The 20,439-nt window shown below is 43.5% G+C and overlaps 1 protein-coding gene across 1 annotated transcript in view; it reads left to right on the top strand.

Moving 5' to 3' along the window:
- The window catches only part of cacng8b (calcium channel, voltage-dependent, gamma subunit 8b), a 42,070-nt gene extending 24,393 nt beyond the window's left edge, over nt 1–17,677 (top strand). Inside the window, exons 3-6 of the mRNA XM_072460333.1 lie at nt 169–393; nt 13,046–13,129; nt 15,072–15,212; nt 15,614–17,677. Of these exons, the coding sequence (XP_072316434.1) occupies nt 171–393; nt 13,046–13,129; nt 15,072–15,212; nt 15,614–16,395 (1,230 nt within the window). The 5' untranslated portion in view covers nt 169–170 and the 3' untranslated portion in view covers nt 16,396–17,677. The remainder of the gene's footprint in view (nt 1–168; nt 394–13,045; nt 13,130–15,071; nt 15,213–15,613) is intronic.
- The last annotated feature ends 2,762 nt before the right edge of the window (nt 17,678–20,439 follow it).

The raw sequence follows: 20,439 nt of genomic DNA, 5'->3' as shown, positions 1-20,439 counted from the left end.
TATGAAAAAGACTGTGCTAGACATTAAAGATCAGCCCAAACATAATCACCTATAGGTTACAATTGAAATATGATGTTTTATTTACGCTCAGATCACTATTATAACGTCCTGCTCTTAGTAAAAGGTGAAAACACAACAGTCTTAAACCTGCCGCCCTCTGTCCGTCAGGCATGGTGTGTGAGAAGGGGATCCAGATCCTCCTCACCACCGTGGGGGCATTCGCTGCCTTCGGCCTGATGACGGTGGCCATAGGGACGGACTACTGGCTGTACTCCCGCGCCCTCATCTGCAACAGCACAGCCAACCAGTCCCAGGACGACCCCCACAACAAGGACAAGAAGGACCCCGGCGCCCTCACCCACTCCGGCCTCTGGAGGATCTGCTGCCTGGAAGGTACGCAGCGTCACACGCCAGACGTTTGCGCTCGGAATAGTTCACAAACTTGTTCTGGACGGACTCAAATGTGCATGGAGTGATGAGATGGTGTACGTGTACTTAAATACTGCACATTAAGAATCGTATTGAACATTTCTGTCATGTATAATGATGCTAAAGTCTTCTGTCAGAGTCATAAGTGATCAGTGCTAATCACTTTGATGGTGGAGCTGAAAGAAAGAGTTCTCTCCTTTCTCTGACTTCTGAAGCCAAATGGCAGAAGCTGCAGAAACTGGCTGTGACCATGATTGAAAAACACTCCACAGACTGGCTGACACTCAAATGGAGCTCACTGTAACAGGGCCAGACTGTGCTGGGACTTCACTCCATTCAAACAGATGCAGCTCCAGTTTGGAGAAAGCCTCTTGGCTCTGCTAAAAAGGCACGTGCCCGTCCTGGGCTTGGTCATTGTACAAAGCTAATTGGTCCTCATCTTTAAGCTTCCTGATAGCGCAGTAGCCAATCAGAGATAAGCTGGAGGCTTGCAGCACTGCATTGCACCCCCACCCTCTCTCAGTCTCTCTGCTACGCCTGCATTCGCTCCCCTGAACAGCCCACTCCTCCTCCTCATAGACATTCTCTTCCTGCGGCCTTTGGCTCTGATGGAGGGTGCAGTAAAGCTCCGTTTTGGTCACACGGGCCCGATGTCTGCAGAGGCTCTGCGCTCGTGCAGCGATGCAGTGAGGTGTAGCGGCCGAGCAAACGCAGGATAAACCCCTCTAAAAGATTCATGCCCCTGTGGCACACTGAGGATAGACTCTCTCTCCTCCTGCAGATTTATTCTGATGGGGCTTTGCGCGATGTGTCATTATTTTAGTCCACACGTCATAATCTGATACAAACGTCACCGCTCAGGGACTCGATATACGCTATTTCAATGTCAGTGAAAATATGCTTTCAGAAGTGGCACAAATCTGCTGTTGGAGCGAGCATATGTTTGATGACGAGTTGTTTTTGGAGCCGTTATGTTAAGTGTGTCCCTCTGTGCTCCACCTGCTTCTTCACAGAGAAATCTGTGGAAACACCTGTGTGTCCTCCTCATCCCATCTCATCCTTTTCATTCTCCATCAGCGCCGCTCGTCTGTCTGTCTGTCCACTCTTGTATGTATACTTGTATTGACCTTTGTGTGCCACTGCCTTGTCTAATGTCCGGCGTTACGATCCAGTTCACAGTGCACGTTTTGAAACAACAGAAACATTAACATTTGACTCTAAACACTGCTATAATAATACTAGAATCGCATGCAGTTCGAATATCAGACACAGTAGTTTAAGATTCATTTTGGCAAAGAAAATTACATTTACTGAAATAATTATTGTCCGTCATCTTGCAGCCCTAGATTACATTACCTAAAGAGACTATGTCGGAAAACTGAGCGTCTGTGGAAAATCTCCAGTCTTGAGGTCCATAGGTTACACCTCAGAGATCTTGTGTCATCTTACAATGAAATGATGGAAAGTTCCAGATCTGATTACTTCCGTCAGCTAATAACATTTAACAAGAAAAACCCCAAAGTGTTGTTTGACACTATAAATTCTATTGTTTGTCCTTCAGCTGCAGTGACTCCTGTTTCCTGCAAAGCCGACAGCAATGAATTCCTCAGGTTCTTTATCGATAAGATCAAGATGATCAAAGACCAAATCCCACTCCCATTGTCTGATAAACCTGTTTCTGTGGAGCCTGTTTCCCAAAACTGGTCTTCTTTTAAGCCTGTCACTCTAGAAGACATCTCAGCTCTGGTGACCAAGATGAAACCCTCCTCTTGTTCATCAGATGCCCTTCCCTGCAGGCTCTTCCTCAAAGTGTTTGATGTTATTGGCCCCTGGGTTACCAAAATGGTAAATCTCTCTCTTTCTACTGGTGTGTTTCCTGCTCCATTTAAACATGCCATAGTTGAGCCTTCAGGGTCCAAGTTGAGACTTGGACCCGACAGACCCCAAAAGTTTCAGACCTATTTCAAAGCTCCCGTTCATGTCCAAGATCCTAGAGAAGGTGGTCTCTGAACAATTGTCAGATTTCCTTGATCAGTCAAACATTCACGACTCTTTTCAATCTGGTTTCCGCAAACATCATTCTACGGAAACCGCATTGTTGAAAGTGTCCAGTGACATTATGATGTCTGCTGATTCTGGGAAATGCACTGTTTTAGTTCTGTTGGATCTGTCTGCAGCCTTTGACACTGCTGACCATCATATCCTGTTGAACAGACTGAGGGACCTGATTGGACGATCGGGGTCAGTTCTTCATTGGTTTTCCTCATATTTATCCAGTCGGAGCTTTAGTGTTGCTGCAAACCAAATAATGTTCGACTCAGCTGATCTGTTGTGTGGAGTTCCTCAGGACGGGTCCCGTCCTATTTCTGCTTTATATAATTCCCCTGGGAATGATCATTAAAGAGTTTAGTGATGTGTCCTATCACCTGCTCGCTGACGATATTCAGCTATATTGCTCTTTTAAACCTTCTGAGATCCAGAAGCTGAACTCCTTGGTCAGTTGTTTAGTGCAAATAAAACAATGGCTGAGTCAAAACTCACTCGCCCTCTGCTCCGACAGTTTGGGAGAGGTACGTGGTTGCTTTTTGAATTGGAGAATGAAGGACAGAGACGGTCACGTCCTTACTCTTCCGTTTTATTTCAGGAAAGAACACTGAAAACTTTGCGCAGGCGCATCTCACACATTTCCGCCAGCCAATAGAAATAAACATTGTTAACAGGTCATATGTACATTTTTATCATTTACACTTTTTGTACTGAACACAGTCTTGACCACAATAATTAACTAAAAAGGTGAAAATAGTGTCTTGTGACAAATTTCAAATCTGTGACTCGCTTTTTAACCTGTCACATACTCCCCCTCAAAATAGATGTTGTCCCCAACATAAGCATCGGAACAAAAAATGAATGGGCACATACCACAATCATAAACAATATCAGAATTTCAATCAAGTGCATACTCCCAATTCCAATATTTTGTTTGATCAGAAAATCAAGTCTTTTAAAGTGTCCATCTCACATAAGGTGCCATTGTTTATATACCTGGTATATAAAGAAAACAAAAACACAGTACTTGTGGCGAATCACAGCCTGTACCTGAAGAATAACCAATTACAGTCTCAATTCAATAATGAAGAATAAACCCAAAATCAATATGAGTAAAATGTAGACACATCAACCCAAACTCTAGGTAATTAACCCAATCAATGTATTAACATTGTCCATAAAACTCTTGAAAACAATAAGGATGTACACCGTACAACCATGGCATATTCTGCTCTGCACGAAAAGGAAATGTCATAATGTTGTGACAAGTTGGTGTACCAAGTCTATCATAGGTGAATATCTTTGGTTTCCTGTGTTCTCTTCTTGGTCGCTGAATCTCTCCATCAGTATCACTGTGGGTAGGAGAAGGTAGTAGTTGAGGTTCCTCCTCAGGTGGATCTTCCACCAAGACAACTTCAGGCAGATGACATTCTTCTTCAGCTTCCGGCTCGTGCTCTGGCAGTGCATCTGCAGGCTGGTTATTGTCATGAGACGATTCTGTGGTCCCCTCTTGAGTATTTGGATAGTGTGGCACTAGATAATACTCATCTTCCTCATCATCATCCTCTTCTGACTGGATCCTTTCTGGTGTTGTCTCGGATTGTCTTGCAGTTTCCTTTTTGATTGTAATGATGTCTCTAATGGCAAGTGGTCACATGGCAAAAGGAGATTACGATGTAATGTTCTGGACCTGCCCTTTCCTCTCTCAGGTTTCAGTTCATAAACAGGAATGTCCTTGTTTACTTGACGAACCACTGTATGCACAACGTCTTCCCAGTGACTTCTCAATTTGCCTGGACCCCCGCGTGGAGTCAAATTCCTAACTAAAACTCGATCTCCAGGTAACAGAGTAGAATACCTCAGTTTGTTGTCATACAGTCTCTTGCTCCTAACAGCAGCTTTGTTTGTATTTTCTCGTGTGACATCATAAGCATCTTTCATACCCTGTTTCCACTTGAACATGTAACTCTGACGATCACAGTCACTCTGGTCTTGGTTTGGGGTTAAACTAAACAACATGTCCACTGGTAACCGTGGTGATTGTCCATAAAGTAAATAGAAGGGAGAAAACCCTGTCACCTCACTTTTAGTACAGTTGTAAGCATAGATCAGTTTGTTTAGTGAGTCCTTCCAATTGCTCTTTTGTTTCTCTGTGAGCGTCTTTAACATCTGAATCAAAGTCTGGTTGAACCTCTCGACCTGGCCATTACCCTGGGGATGGTAAGGAGTTGTCCTAGAGCCAGCAACCCCACAGTACTCTTTCAATTGGGCAAAAAGATGGTTCTCAAATTCACCACCCTGATCATGGTGAAGCCTCAGTGGAAACCCAAACTTTAAAGCATAGTCATTCAAGATTTTGTCTGCTGCGGTTTTACCAGACTTGGACGTGGTGGCATAAGCCTGGGCAAAACGCGTAAAATGGTCAACAATAACACGAATATATTCATAACCACCCTTACATTTGTCCAAGTGTAAAAAGTCAACAGAAACAAGTTCAAAAGGCTGCATTGTGACAATATTTGTGAGCGGAGCTCTAGTTTCACGACTGGGTCTTTTTGTTTTAAGGCACACATTAAAAGGCACATTTCCTCAAAACATAATCCTCAATGTCTTTTTGCATGAAGGGCCAGTAAAAACGGTCCCGTACCAAAGAAATAGTCCCTTCAACACCATGATGGCCCATCTCATCATGAAGTTCTTTTAACACCATTGACCTGTGTTTTTCAGGGAGAACCAGTTGTGTTCTGTTTGTTGTTTTTCTGTACAAAACACCTCTGTCATTAAACTGTAGCTTATCCCACTCTCTCAGGAAACACAAAATATGTGGACTAAGCTGTTTGAGTTCTGACCCTGACGGTTTTGTTTCTGCTAGTTTAAGTCTAATGATATGTCCAACAATGGGATCAGTCTCTTGATCTTGTTTGATCTGTCCAACAGTAAGTGGAGCTATAGGCACACTCATTGACACTGTAGCACATTTTGCTGAAATACCCATAGACCAGGCGGCACTAGCCTCACTCTGATGGACGATTGCCTGTGTAGCTGCACTCACAGCATCATATGACATTTCTTTTGAACATGCCTCCATGTAAGTCTCCATATCTAAAGGCATCCTAGATAAACTGTCCGCATCTATGTTCTCTCTGCCTGGGCGATACTTCACAGAAAAATGGAAATCGGCAAGTTCTGCAACCCATCGGCTTCCTGTTGCATTCAATTTAGCGGTTGACAGTACATAAGTAAGCGGATTATTATCACTATACACTGTGAAGAATGGTGCATAGTACAAGTAATCACGAAACTTGTCTGTGATTGCCCATTTGAGAGCCAAGAATTCTAGCTTGCCCGAGTGTAAGTTATAGTTTTTCTCTGCCGCAGTTAGGGTTCTTGATCCACAAGCTATCACACAGAGTTTTCCATTTTGCCTCTGATACAATACAGCGCCTAGTCCTTGGTTAGAAGCGTCTGTGTGTAAAACAAACGGTTGAGTAAAGTCAGGGAAACCTAAAACAGGAGGTTGTACTAAACAGTCAATTAGCTGCTCCAACACTGACTGATGCACACTAGTCCAATGAATAGGTGTACTGGAAGGGACACTGTTAGTTTTTCTCATCGTCACTTTTTTCCTTGTGTTCGACTGAGTCTCTGTGTTCAAAGGGGCTTTGAGCAAATCATACAAAGGACTAGCAACACAAGAGAAACCTTTGAAATATTGCCTATAGTAGCTTAACAGTCCTAATATTGCTCTTAGCTCACCTACAGTACCTGGCTTCTTGTTTTTCAGTGCTCTCACAGCAGCTGTGTCTGCTGGGTCCATTTTACTTCCTTCAGCAGAAACAATCCTGCCCAGATATCTAACTTCTGGTTTGAAAAGGTCACACTTTCTTGGTTTTAGTTTTATCCCATTGTCTCTGAGGCGTCGCAATACTTTGCTGACATCCTCAACATGGTCATCAAAAGTCCTGCTGAATACAAGGACGTCATCCAGATAAGGAATGCATATCTCGTCCCGCAGTCCTTCTAGACATTGTTCCATACACCGCTGAAACGCAGCCGGGGCATTCATGAGGCCAAACGGAATTCGAATCCATTCATAAAGGCCCCAGGGGGTCACAAATGCGGTCATATGTCTACTGTCTTTGGACATGAACCCCTGGTGATACGCCTTACCCTGGTCCAGTAGTGAAAAGATTGTGTTCCCTCCCAGGCTGTCCATCACATCCTGTACCCGGGGAATGGGGTGTCGATCTGGGTGTGTTTTTACGGTTCAGTTCTCTGTAATCAATACACAAACGCAGTGTGCCGTCTTTTTTTCTTACACAGACTACAGGGGACGAGTAAGAGGAAATAGACTTTTCCACCCACCCCTGAGCTATCAAGTCCTGTAAATAATCCTTCATCTCCCTGTACAGTGGTTTTGGTACAGACAGATATGTTTTAGAAACTGGATCTGTGTCCTTTAACATAATGTCCATCTGCAGATTTGTCACACGCCCTATGTCATCATCAGTTTTCGAAAATGATGGAGACTCTTCCCTTAACATTTGCTGAACAATTTTACTTTGACCTTCATTCAAATGAGACAGGTCAACAGGAGGGTCCCATTGCTCGCTGGTGTGGGGGCATTCTGCGGCTTCACGAATGTGGACTTCATTAATGACAGTAGGTAGATGTTTTTTGAAGATGTTGGCCGGATAAACAGACCCCACTGACTGCACAGTACCAATAGTAGTTCTACCAGATAAAGTAATGTCATGGTTGGTTGGGTTCTGTACACTGACAACTATCTTGGGAATGGACCCTGCTTTCACTGAAACTAAAGTGTCACAAAACTCTAGTCCGTCAGGCCATTGTGGATTTTCTCCAGGTTCAAAAATCAATGTAACGTCTTCTCTGAACGTCTTAGCCTGCACCCTACACTCAATAACAAGTGAGCTATGACTGGGTACAGTCATTCTCTCATTTGTTGTTCTCACATTGTACTCGGGTGTTTGTCCCACACTCACGGCTTTTATGAAAGTATCAGCTTTGTTTTTCCTGAGATGTGGAAAAGCCAGTTTAACTGCCCTCAGAAGTTTGTCTTTCCCCCCTGAGTCAGTCCCACACTTTAAACAGTCTAAGACCAAGTGCTCGATGACGTTAAACCCAATAATCGGACATCGCTGCTGGTTACCTTTAAGTACTAAAATTGGTATGAGTAACTCAGAGTCATTATCAGTAAGTCTGAATGAGACCTCTAGCCAGCCCATGTATGGCATATCTGTGCCATTGGCTGCCACAAGGTGTAAGGGTACATTAGGGTCAGTAAACTCGTTCACATCTTTTAGTGGTACCTCGGGTAAGTTAGTGTCTCTCCAAACTTCATCTACAGCACAAACCTGTGAGCCAAAGTCCCAAAGTGCTTCAAACTTTTTGTTTCCTAAAAAACACCTGAGACACTTTCTCCCAACTAATTCTCTGACAGAAGGTATTCTATCTTCAGAATGTTTCTTGTTGTTTGGTCTTTTAGAGGACATCCTACCCTTAACACTACCACAGATGTAGGGGTTACATTTACTTTTGTGCATGGACCAGTGATCCTCTTGGCACTCTTTGGAACAGTAAAGGGCACTTTTACACACTGAACAACATTTTAAACTTTGAATTTCACTATTAGCACAACCTTAACAACAATGGGATCTGTCTGTCTCTGTGGTCACCCCATGTCCCGTTGGAGTGACCCGTGCTAGTTTAAAGCACTACCTCTAGCCTGTCTCACTGGCCTCTGTACTCTACAGCCCGCCCTGAAATGCTCATTGCTCCCACATCTAAAACAGTGCTGACAAAACTCCTCCCCTGCCTGAATGCAAGAGTAACAGCTGGGCTGTGGGCGGGGCATGTGGTACCGCTGAGGGGCAAAGCGCTGCTGGAACTGGGTATTCCCTCTCGTTGGTCCCAGGCCTGGTGCTGGGTGGTACTGCTGAAGAGCTGCTTGGGAGTGCTGAGGGTAGAAGCTCCCAGCAGATGGGTCGAGCTGGTTCGGCGGTCGTGGCTCCTGGAACGGTGGACGCGGCTGGAAGGTTGGTGCTGAGTAGTGGTCCCCTGGTCCTCCGCTGACGGGTGCTGCAACAGCTGTCGACTTCTGCATGGTCTCTCTGATTTGGCAAACCTCAGCCTTTAAGTCATTTAAAAGCACCATCTCAGAACGCATCTTTTTAATCTCTGACAGGAGCTCCGGGGGCAAAGCGGCAGTGCTTTGTTTTTGGGCTGTCTTTTTCTCTGCTGGGGCTGGGGTGTCGCTGGGCTGAACGACATTAACTGAAGTCGCTCTTTGGGTAACAGCATGTTTCTTTTTGTCTTGTCGTTCCTTTTCATTTGCACACGCCACATTAACTTTCTCCAACAAGACTTCATCAGATGTGGTTTCCTGGAGAAGGTAGGGCTGCATGTCACTCTTGATACTGTCACTTTGCAAGCCAGTCAGGATGGTATGCATGAATAAACTCTGGACCAAAGCCGGATTATATTTCAGACCTGACTCTGCTTCTTGGGATGCAAAGAGAATCTTCTGCCGAAGGTCCATGGCCCTCAGAAGGAAGTTTTGTGGAGTCTCCTTACTGCTTTGCACCTCAGAGGAGAGCTGCTTGTACAGTTCAGTGGCACCTTTCTTCAGATAGTGAGACCTGAGGATCCTCCGCAGAGCAGGAAGAGTGAGGTCCCCTTTACCTTCTAGGTAGCTCCTCAACTGCGAACCTGGTGTGATGGCACGGATCACTGCATCTATTATCTCGTCTTCTTGGTAGCCTTTATTGAGCCCACTTTCAATTTGCCTGGCCAAACTAGAGAATGTGAGCTTGTCTTTTTGTCCGGGCTCACCAATTTGGCCTGCAATCTTAAAGTCTTTGCGCCACATAGGGTTATCTTGAAGCGTTGGGGCTCATCTTTGCACTGGCATGGGTTGTGGGGTCAGTTATTTTGTAATCTGCTGCATAGCTTCTTTTTCTTGAATCCTGGTTCGTAAATCATTTAACTCTTTTTGTAAATCTTCTCTTTCTTTGTCTTCACCTTGTCGGGCAAAATCCGACTCTGGCATTTTTGCATTTTCAATAGTGTCTTTAATACTGAGCAACTCAGACATTCCCTCGTCTTCTAGCTCAGCTAATTCAGCTCTTTCAACATAGCTTGTGATCAGTGCAATAAGTTGGCCACGACTTTTGTCTGTGAGTTGCTCTTTTCTCTGTCCAGATATTAGTGTCAAACACACATTTATCAGTTATTCAACATTCAGTTCATATAATGCACCTTTAATTTCAAGCTGCAAAGTTTCTAGCTCCGACTCCATTTTGATCAGATACGTGGACAAAGCAGATCAACGAGGGCTTATTCAACTTCGTGGTCTTGCGGTGCCCTCTAGTGGTGGTTGTGCGCACTGGAGATACGACCTGTTGCACGTGTTGACAAAGCCACGTTGTCCGCGGTGCCTCGGAGAGACGGGAGATGGCGGAGGAGAGTGGATCGGTGGTCGAAGACGTTCTGGACGGCGTGGAGGAGCAGCCTTTTCTGGCTGCACGTGCCCGGAAACGTAAAAAGTCCCTTAGCTCGTCCGAGGGTTCTGGAAATGAGCAGCAGGATGAGGCTGAAGCTATTGATATCCGGAGTGAGAGCAGAGACTGTAAGGTGATCATAAAGCTTGCACAGGATAGTGCATCCTTTAAGGAGTGGAATTCAGTGGCATTGTCAAAGAGCCTAACTGTAGCTGTGGGAGTGATCAAGAGTGCGAGTGTCCTTAGAGATGGCTCGCTGCTGGTCGTGTGCAAGGACGCGGCTCAGCAACGGAAGGCGATTGGAACTAAACGTCTGGGTGGAAAGGACATTCTTGTGTCTGATGCTGAAAGAAACACGGTCAGAGGAGTTATCGTAGGTGTCCCTACGGCAACGTCTGTGGATGAAGTTAAGGAGAATTTGACTGGAGCTACGGTGGTGGACGCCAGGCGGTTGAAGGTGACCCGGTCTGGGGTGAGATGTGACAGCTTGTCGGTAATGGTAACACTTGAAGGGAGGTGCCTGCCTAGTAAGGTGTTCATTGGGTTCATGTGCCATGACGTTAGGCCATATGTTCCACCGCCCCTGCGTTGCTTTAAGTGCCAGCGCTTTGGGCATATTGCAGCGGTCTGTAGAGGGAGGCAAAGATGTGGTAAATGTGCAGGAGATCACGAGTATGGGAGGTGTGACGTGGGAGCAAAACTGAAGTGCTGTAACTGTGGGGAAGAACATAGCTCTGCCTACGGGGGATGCAGGTTTAGCAAAAGAGCTGCTGAGGTGCATAGAATAAAGGTCTCCCAAGGTATATCCTATGCAGATGCAGTCAAGAAAGTTTCAAGTAACGAGTTTAGAGTAAATACAGAGAGAGGAGCCAGCGCTGCTCCCAGCCAGGGCGAAATGAGAAAGGCCAGCGTGGCTCCCAAGAAGTGTGAAGGTTTCAAGAGTGGAGGTCCCAAGTGTGCAGGTTCCAGAATTAATGAGAATACCCTGGTTGTGGATAGAGGATTTTGTACTCTTTATGGTGGATGTTGTAAACTGTGCTGCTCAGACTCAAAGCAGAACTGAAAGGATCAGGATCATTGCTAAAGCTGCAGGGAGATTCCTTGGAACAAAGGAGCTTGATTGGGCAGATATAGAAAACAGGCTAAAGGCGCTAAATGGGAGTCGGAGTGATGGGGGTCTGCTTGTGGGGAGTCAGAGTGATCAGAGTGACGAGATGGGGGTGGGGGTGGTCTCCTGTCCTCGCCCAGTCTCGTAGACGCACGGCTACCAAGCAGCGACATCAGTGTTGTTGTTGTTGTTGTTGTTTTATGGCGGTTGGCATCCAATTGTTGCATTACCGCCAGACTTTATTCCTCAGACTTTTCGTAGTCCTCAGACTGTCGTAGTCCGTAAAAGAACTCCTTCCATTGCTTTGGTGTTACAAAGCCCATGAGGTCATATGTCTTTGTGACTAGAATAGTTGTTGTTGTTTCAGAGACCGACCGGCTTTATTCCAGGGAGACTCTTCTTCATCTTCCTCTCCTTCTTTGACGTTCGGTGCTTCCACCGTACAGCTTTAATCAGCGACATCAGTGGAAATATTAAAGCCTATGGAATGAAGCCTAAAGAATAAAGCTGTACGGTGGAAGCACCGAACGTCAAAGAAGGAGAGGAAGATGAAGAAGAGTCTCCCTGGAATAAAGTCGGTTGGTCTCTGAATTGCTGGAGCTGCAGGGGGATTCCTTGGAACGGGGGGGCTTGATTGGGCAGATGTGGAGGGCGGGCTGGGGGCGCTGAATGGGAGTCGGAGTGATGGGGGTCTGCTTGTGGGGAGTCGGGGTGGTCGGGGTGACGGGATGGGGGTGGGGGTGGTCTCCTGTCCTCGCCCAGTCTCGTGGACGCACGGCTACCAAGCGGCGACATCAGTGGACATATTAAAGCCTATAGAATGAAGCCTGAAGAATAAAGCTGTACGGTGGAAGCACCGAACGTCAAAGAAGGAGAGGAAGATGAAGAAGAGTCTCCCTGGAATAAAGCCGGTCACAAAGACATATCATGACCTCATGGGCTTTGTAACACCAAAGCAATGGAAGGAGTACTTTTACGGACTACGACAGAGTCTGAGGACTACGACGACAGAGTCTGAGGACTACGACAAAGTCTGAGGAATAAAGTCTGGCGGTAATGCAACACTTGGATGCCAACCGCCATAAAACAACAACAACAACAACAACAACAACAACTATTCTAGTCAGAAAGACATATCATGACCTCATGGGCTTTGTAAGCAATGGAAGGAGTACTTTTACGGACTACGACAGTCTGAGGAATAAAGTCTGGCGGTAAAGCAACAATTGGATGCCAACCGCCATAAAACAACAACAACAACAACAACAACAACAACAAAGCCACGTTGTCCGCGGTGCCTCGCTGCTGATGCTAGGTTCCGATGCTAGGGTTCGAAGAAGGATATTCGGGTCGAGCTTCCACTCACGGCTGGTGGATAAAACTCTGGCCAAACATCCCAGCAGTGTCTCCAAATGTTGCGCCCTCTGCTCCGACCGTTTGGGAGAGGTACGTGGTTGCTTTTTGAATGTGAAAAGTGAAGGCCAGAGACGGTCACATCCTTACTCTTCCTTTTTATTTCAGGAAAGAACACTGAAAACTATGCGCAGGCGCATATCACACATTTCCGCCAGCCAATAGAAATAAACATTGTTAACAGGTCATATGTACATTTTTATCATTTACACTTTTTGTACTGAACACAGTCTTGACCACAATAATTAACTAAAAAGGTGAAAATAGTGTCTTGTGACAAATTTCAAATCTGTGACTCGCTTTTTAACCTGTCACATATATTGTTGTATATGTATTGTTCACTGCAAGTTTTTTGTGTTTTTATTGTTTTATTCTGTGTTCTGTGAAGCACTTTGTGACCTCTGTCTGTGAAAGGTGCTATATAAATAAAATTTACTTACTTACTTACATTATGCAATTGAAACATTAGCGCTTGTGACTTATTTGTGATGTATTGTATGTCTTATTTTTGCCATTGTCCTGACAGGGGTGAAAAGAGGAGTATGTTCTCAAATCAACCACTTCCCAGAAGATGCAGACTTTGACCACGATGGGGCCGAGTACGTCCTGCGTAAGTCACTGCCTCTTTTCTTCATTTCACAGGGAAAAACAGCACGATTATTTGAGAGGTTTTGACAGGTTAGAGTTTGTACGTGATCTAGACTGTTTAACATGTTTTCAGTTTTCTTACCACACATGGTTTTAAAAATGAGCGGTTTTGAAACAAGTCAAATGATGTGTGTCCATTAAGCAACTAAATCTTACTTGACAAAACTACTTCCTGCCTACAAACTTCCTGATTTGGTCCTGATTTTATTCCATTTTAGTCCAAACTCCTGTTCTCGTCCTGGTTTAGTCCTGATTTAGTTTCAGCTTATGTTCCACTTTTAATATGATATGAGTGTGTTTTTGTGCACGTGTGAAGACAGCCAAAAGGGAAGATAAATATAATTCAAATAATTTTAAAGATTTGCTTTGTAACTTCCCTTTTAGAGAGTCACCCTCCTTATTTAGGTTCATCTGTATTCTAAAATGTGTTTTACGTATATAGTGGATTTTGGTATTATTTCACCTGGAATCTTTCAAAATCTATCTATCTATCCATTTATCTATGTTAAATCTATCTATGCATAAATTCAAATACAAGTGTTCTTATTATAAATTGACCGTTACAGACTTTTGCCAATATGTACAGGCCAATTTTGATCATTTTCCCCAAATTATGTCATTTAAACCTACTACAAACTCATCCACAGCCCAGTTTTACCAAATCTATTAAAGAGCAGCGTAGTCACATTTGTGCTGTGGCCTCTGCGCACAAAAATGTCTATTTATTAGGCAGCAGGTCAAAATATTGGGGAAAATGACAAATTTGACGGTTTAATTTTATGGACTTTTACCTTTAGTCGACATGAGCCTTAATTTTAACGTTTCATGTTTTATATTGAAAAACTGGAGGAAAAAAACCATACATCTTACAGATCTGACCTGTAACCTGGCCTGACGGCGTCGCTCGCTTGTCTCCACCGCCGTAAAGGACAATATAGACGTACAGGACGTATAGACAAGCGGGCGAAGAACTCTCCTCGAAAATGCTGCACGTCTCGCAAAAAATCTAAATCTCCCGTTTGCGGCGTCGTGCTTTGTGTTGTTGAGCGCGGCGCCATCGGAGACACAGACGCGGGGAGAGAGAGCGCAGTGGAGTGTCCTAGTTCATGTGCCCTACAGTGATATAGCTCTGAAATGCCTCATGTTTGCCCGGCGAAAACATGAAGCGCAGCCTCAGTTCTGTTTAGAGTGGAGCAGAGGCATTTTGCTGGCATTTAGGTGGCATTTTCCTGCTGTGGCCCACTACATGTCCTAGATGAGAACACAATGTGAATGTGTGTGTGGGGTTTGTGCGGCCCATCCCCCTAAATAATGCATTCCATGATAAAGCATCTATTTATAATATATTACGCCATTAGACCGTTGTTTTGTGTGTTCTATTTTATGCTGCTTCGCTGTGATTTGGTTTGTGAGGTTTGAAAAAGCGAATGGACAGTACAATTAAAAAAAAAAAAATTAAATACTGTATAAGTGCAGATATATCTCCTTATAAATTGCCTTGTTATAGTCTTTTTATTATTTGCGCATTTTTGACGTGTTTTTAAAAATAGACACAGCTTTTGCTTATGAATAGACCAGTCATGTAAAGTACAAAATTAAAAGTACTGCACTGTAGTGAAATGCTTCTGTACTTTATTTTTACTTTGTACTTTCCTACATTTTTAAAGTACTTTCCATTTGGTTTGAGGTTTATTTTTCAAGCAGGTTCATGGCGACATCCTGACGAAAGGTTTTGAGTTCGAGTTCCAACTTTGAGCAACTAAAAATATAAATAAAAAATGACAAATAAGTTTCTTTCTGAAGTCTAAATCAGGACAGCACTAGATCAAACCAGAATGAAACCAGGACAAGTCTGATTTTAGCCTAAATTCTCATTCTTGTTTGTGTTTTGTTGTTTTTGGCAGGAGTGGTCCGCGCGTCCAACATTTTCCCGATCCTCAGTGCGATCTTGCTGTTGATGGGAGGAGTCTGTATCGCCGCCAGTCGTTTCTACAAAAGCAAACGAAACATCATCCTGGGAGCTGGGATACTTTTTGTAGCTGCAGGTAACGCAATATAATATCATTCTTATTTCAGTCTGAAGCCCGGTGTCCTCTGCATGAAAGCTCCCTGGTCATGGAGCTTAAACTTAGAACCTCTCTCTCTTCTCCAGCATGTGACCAGCAGTAAAGGAGCACGATCACGCTACCACACGCCGTTTAGAGCTTTACTATCAAACAAAATAGTATAACATATAATATATTCTCAGGTCTCTGTCAGTTACAGCCGCCTGAACATGGCCTGTGACCTATAGAGTATTAAACATACAGTAGACATGTGTTTGGGCTGCTCTGACAGGTAAACAGTGCTGCGTACTCTCTCTGGATCGTTCTGCTTGTAAATGGTAATGTTATACCTTGTGTTTATACGTCTGTGAGCTGACGTATGTCTCCTGTGTTTGCTGCAGGCCTGAGTAATATCATTGGTGTGATTGTGTACATCTCTGCGGCTCTGGGAGACATTTCCCCAAAGAAGGATGAGGATAAGAAGTGGCAGTACTCGTACGGCTGGTCCTTTTACTTCGGGGGTCTGTCCTTCATCATGGCCGAGATGGTGGGGGTCTTAGCGGTCAACATTTACATCGAGAAGAACAAGGAGCTGCGCTGCCGCTCTCGCACCGACATCTTCAAGAGCACGACTCACGCCATGCTGCGCCTGCCCAGCTACCGCTTCAGACGCCGCTCACGCTCCTCGTCCCGCTCCACGGACCCCTCCCGCTCTCGAGACCCCTCCCCTGTCGGAGGAGGCAAAAATTTTGGGCTGCCCCCGTCTGCTCTGTTGTCCCAGGGTCCCATCTCTGTGTCCACATTGCCAAACCCTCATTCCCGCTCACACACAGCTCTGGCCGGAGGAGACATCTCGCTCTACACTCTGTCTCGAGACCCCAAACTGGGCGGGCTGCCCCCCATGTACGGGACAGTGGACAGGGCCACACTGTACCAACTGCACAACTGTTTTCCTAAAGACGGGGGAGGGGGCGGAGTCATGATGAGCGGCACACTGCCCTCCCTCAAGTCACACAACCCCGCCAACTCCACCAACTCCAACGCGCCCATGTCCAACTCGGTGGGCTCGGGACCCCCGCCCTTCACAGCGTCCACAGAGCGAGGGATGGGCACCCTGGACAGGCTCAAGGGCGACAGGGAGAGCAACTCCAACACGCTGAACAGGAAGACCACCCCAGTGTAGAGGCCCACTACAGAGGAACATCCATGTTCACTGAAGAGTAATAACTGAGCGATAATAACAACAACAATAAATCCTCACAATAAAACTATTTTGATATTTTAACATGCTAGAAAAAGGATTTATTTTGTTAATGATCAAACACGATTAAGCTTGGGCTATTACAAATATGTTCCACTTTCTTTCTGTGTGTTTTTTCTTCTCTTTTACGCTGATCATTACTAGTGTAAATTGTTGTTGTGATTATTCTACGCGTTATTACATGCTAACTATAATGCAAAGTTAGTTGTAAGAAAGTATTATTTTGATGTTTCTCTTTTCGTTGATGACTTTAACTGTGAATCTTCCATGCAGAGCCACTGGAGCTGAACCGGGTTACGTCTTAAGCATGACTGTGTGGCAGGTGTGTGGGAGTCTGAACCAGTATCATTTTAAACTTCTATATTATGTAATTTTCATTCATGTCAGATGTGAATATTATGTAAATTGTCTTCCAATACTGAATTTAAACAAATGCAACAATAACGCAAGCAAATGAGACTTTTTCTGAGTTAACCTTTTCTATTTGTTAGTCTAATTTCAATTTTAACAGTAGTATTGTAGCTATAGTATGTTTAAGATGTTTGTTCTTGGGCATTAACACAAACTTTGGACTATAGAAGATGCAGAAAAAACACATTTGTACAGTTAAATCAGGTAAAGATTGCTGCCTGAAGAGAAAATATTTTTTACGGGTCGATTCCCCAAACAATGAGATGCAAAACCATTTCAGTGGCAAAAATACATGTGTGTATAGAGACCGAAAAGACGAACTTTGTATTAGAGCTTCTGTACGTGCATTGTCTAGCGTTGTGTTTGGGGACCACTGTTAAAAATGGGAAATGTATGTAGCCGATCCTTGTCACGCGACCAAATCCTTACCTTTTTCACTGTGCTTCCCTCATGTCGTGACTGAACTCTCTCCGTTGACGAGAATGTAACTCCCCCCCCCCGCCCTCTGTCTTCGCTGTCCACCGTCCCGAGTCCGAACGGTCCCGAGCGACTGCCGACGCACAACAAAACGAAAAAGAGCAAAACGACAAGATGCTGCCAGGATTTTACTTTTGTTTTCTTTGATTTGGGAAAAAGAATAATTATGTGATTCCACTGCGCACAGAGCATTTATGTGGGCAATATACATAGTATGTAGTTAAGAATAGATATATCTAGGCAAATGACTATGATTTATCTAAATGTGTGATAAACACTGTATTGCACGAAGTTTATAAAAAAAAAAAAACAATAGCCGACGACACGGGCTGCTGTCATTTGTTTGTCTCTTTTTGTGTCTTTTTAAGTGTTGTTATCTCTTCATCTTTGTATCGGGCCGGCCAGTAGGTATAAATATAGTCAGAGATGATTGGACGCTGTTGCCTTGGCGATTGTGGCGGCCATCTTGTGATTGTAGGAAGAGCAATCGTAATCGTTTTTTCTTTTTTTCTCTCTCTGAAAAATGAATAATTTATATTTACCCTAAAAACTGCACTGGCTTATATTTGATGTAGAGTGAGACAAAATGTGTTTGTCAAGACACCAAATGCATTTATTTTTACCTACTATAAAAGAATGCATTTTATTATTTTTATTTTTAAGATTTGTCATATTAGTAGTTTAAAATGGGCACAAGATAAAGTACAAATATAAGAAAGTCCAATTATCAGAGTATTTGATAGAAAACTGTAATTGAAAAGGCCAAACATGTAGCGTTCCTGTCGGTTTGTTTTCTACAACTGTTGATCGTCTTCTTTATGATGTCAGGTACAAACTAAATATTTAGCAGAGTTCTAGACCTTTACATTTGTTATTATATTATAGCAGCTCTTTCACATTAAAGTGAACGTTTTGAGCTCAAACAGGATGAAAAAGTCATTACTCACCTTGACTCTTGTGTGTTTTTGCCACTCACTGCTATAATTCAGAATGCTGTGGTGTCTCCTGCATTTTGTTCTGATCCAGATCCATAAAACTCAGAATAAACACATGTATTTAGTATGAAGACTTCATGTAACTTTCTATTCATGGGTTTCAACTTATAATGTAAAATTTTCGAGGACTTTTTCCCAGCAGATATGATATAATGTGTTTTAGATTGTTAGATTCCATGGCAATAGAGGCTAGACTTACTAGACATACTTTAATGTCATTCAGATACAATAAGCGTACACGGCATAACAATAATGCTCCTTTCTACAGCCGCATCGCCTGCTCTGATTGGTCAGAGCTCAGAGAAAACGAATGACAAAATTGATGTAGGTTTTACACAGTTTTATTGTTTCGTATTGAAAACAGGTCTAAAATGTTACCAAAATGTGTGTTAAAAAGTAACAAGTCATATTTTTCACATACTTTTATTACAAATGAAGGCGGCTGGACGGGAGACTGAGGTAAGTTAAAGGCGGTATGGACGATATTTCGGCGATTTGAGAACGCAGGCGGAAGTGCTCATGCCACTCCCCCGTGCGGACTGATACAACACACACGTGCGTTTGTTTATTTGCGCAACGGAGCGCATCGCATCTCTCGTCTCCCGTAGATTTCTGTCCACTTCTGCATCAGCACGAACTGTCTTTCTCTGTCTTCATTTTGTCCCGTAAACTGAGGGAACTATATTATGATAGATCCATGCGCTTAGACACGCGGAAACGTGGGGACGAACCACACGCAGCTGCAGGTGAGCGGTAGGTGCGTTTTATGATTGATACGTGGCAGGACTAATCGGCCGTCCACGCCACGAGGAAATAAGACTCAGATTTGGGTCAAAAAAATCGTCCATTCAACCTTTAAGCAACTTTATGCATTTTGTTTTGTTTGTTTTCTACTTACATTTTGGGATGTTTTCTGACTGTTTAAATATTAAAACTGTTCTTCAGGTGCGGCCAGGGACAGTTGAACCGTCAGGTTAAAGCCTGACTTTAATGTGTAAAACTTCAACGTGAGGGATTTTATACCGACAAAATAAATATAAAATAATTCTTAAAACAAATAGTGGAATCCTTCATTCGTGCAGGAGTATTCCATCGTACAGAAGGTTTCAAAGGTACAGTCTAGTCACCTGGACAATGTTTTAATCGACTTTTATTCCATCCAAAGTCATTTTCAATCTCCAGGACCGGTCAGAGAAATTCCACATTTCTGCTGCTCTGAGCTGCCAAAGCCCCGCCCACAGGGAGGAGTTATCCTCAAACTGAACTGTTTGCTCATTGATCTGATTCTTTACTATTGTTGACTGACTGCAGCTCCCTCATCACACATAACATATGACACTGTTGTTAAAGCCTTAAACCTTAAACCACATTCCTCGCCTCCTTCACTCCTCTTTCAAACCAACTCTTCCTCTGCTTAAAATGTTCACCTCACGGTCTTTGGAATGATCTCAAATGTCATCTAGAATTTTAAAACATTGTCCAGATGAAACCTTTTCTGCGATTTTTGTAAATATGCGCTGCCAGAGAACTGTTTGGATTTTTTTATTTTCCTTTCCAATTAACGTAAACCGTTTTGGGACATTATTTAAGGCAAGGCAAGTTTATTTGTAGAGCACATTTCATACACAAGGCAATTCAAAGTGCTTCACACAGCAGGAAAAATGCATTCAAATCACACAAAAATTACAGAAACAGAAATACAATAAAATTAACTAAATTAAAAATTATCAATCCAACTGATTTTCTAAACTAATAAAATCACAAACAAAAGAGAAGAGTGCAAAGATAAAAATTAACTACAATAAAATTAACTAAATTAAAAATTATCAATCCAACTGATTTTCTAAACTAATAAAATCACAAACAAAAGAGAAGAGTGCAAAGAAAAAATCCTTTCAGTCATATGCGCAGCTAAACAAAACTGTTTTTAGCTTAGATTTGAACATTGTCAGAGTAGAAGCCTGTCTCACATCTTCAGGAAGACTGTTCCAGATTTTAGCTGCATAAAACTGAAACGCAGATTCCCCATGTTTAGTCATGACTCTGGGCACCAGCAGGAGGCCGGTCCCTGAGGTCCTCAGAG

Source organism: Eucyclogobius newberryi, unplaced genomic scaffold (assembly GCF_026437365.1).
Source record: "Eucyclogobius newberryi isolate DKJ021-1_F unplaced genomic scaffold, fEucNew1.0.hap1 SCAF_3, whole genome shotgun sequence".
In the NCBI taxonomy this organism is placed as follows: domain Eukaryota; kingdom Metazoa; phylum Chordata; class Actinopteri; order Gobiiformes; family Gobiidae; genus Eucyclogobius; species Eucyclogobius newberryi.
Note: the sequence above shows the minus strand (reverse complement) of the source record. Positions and strands in the feature narration are given on the sequence as shown.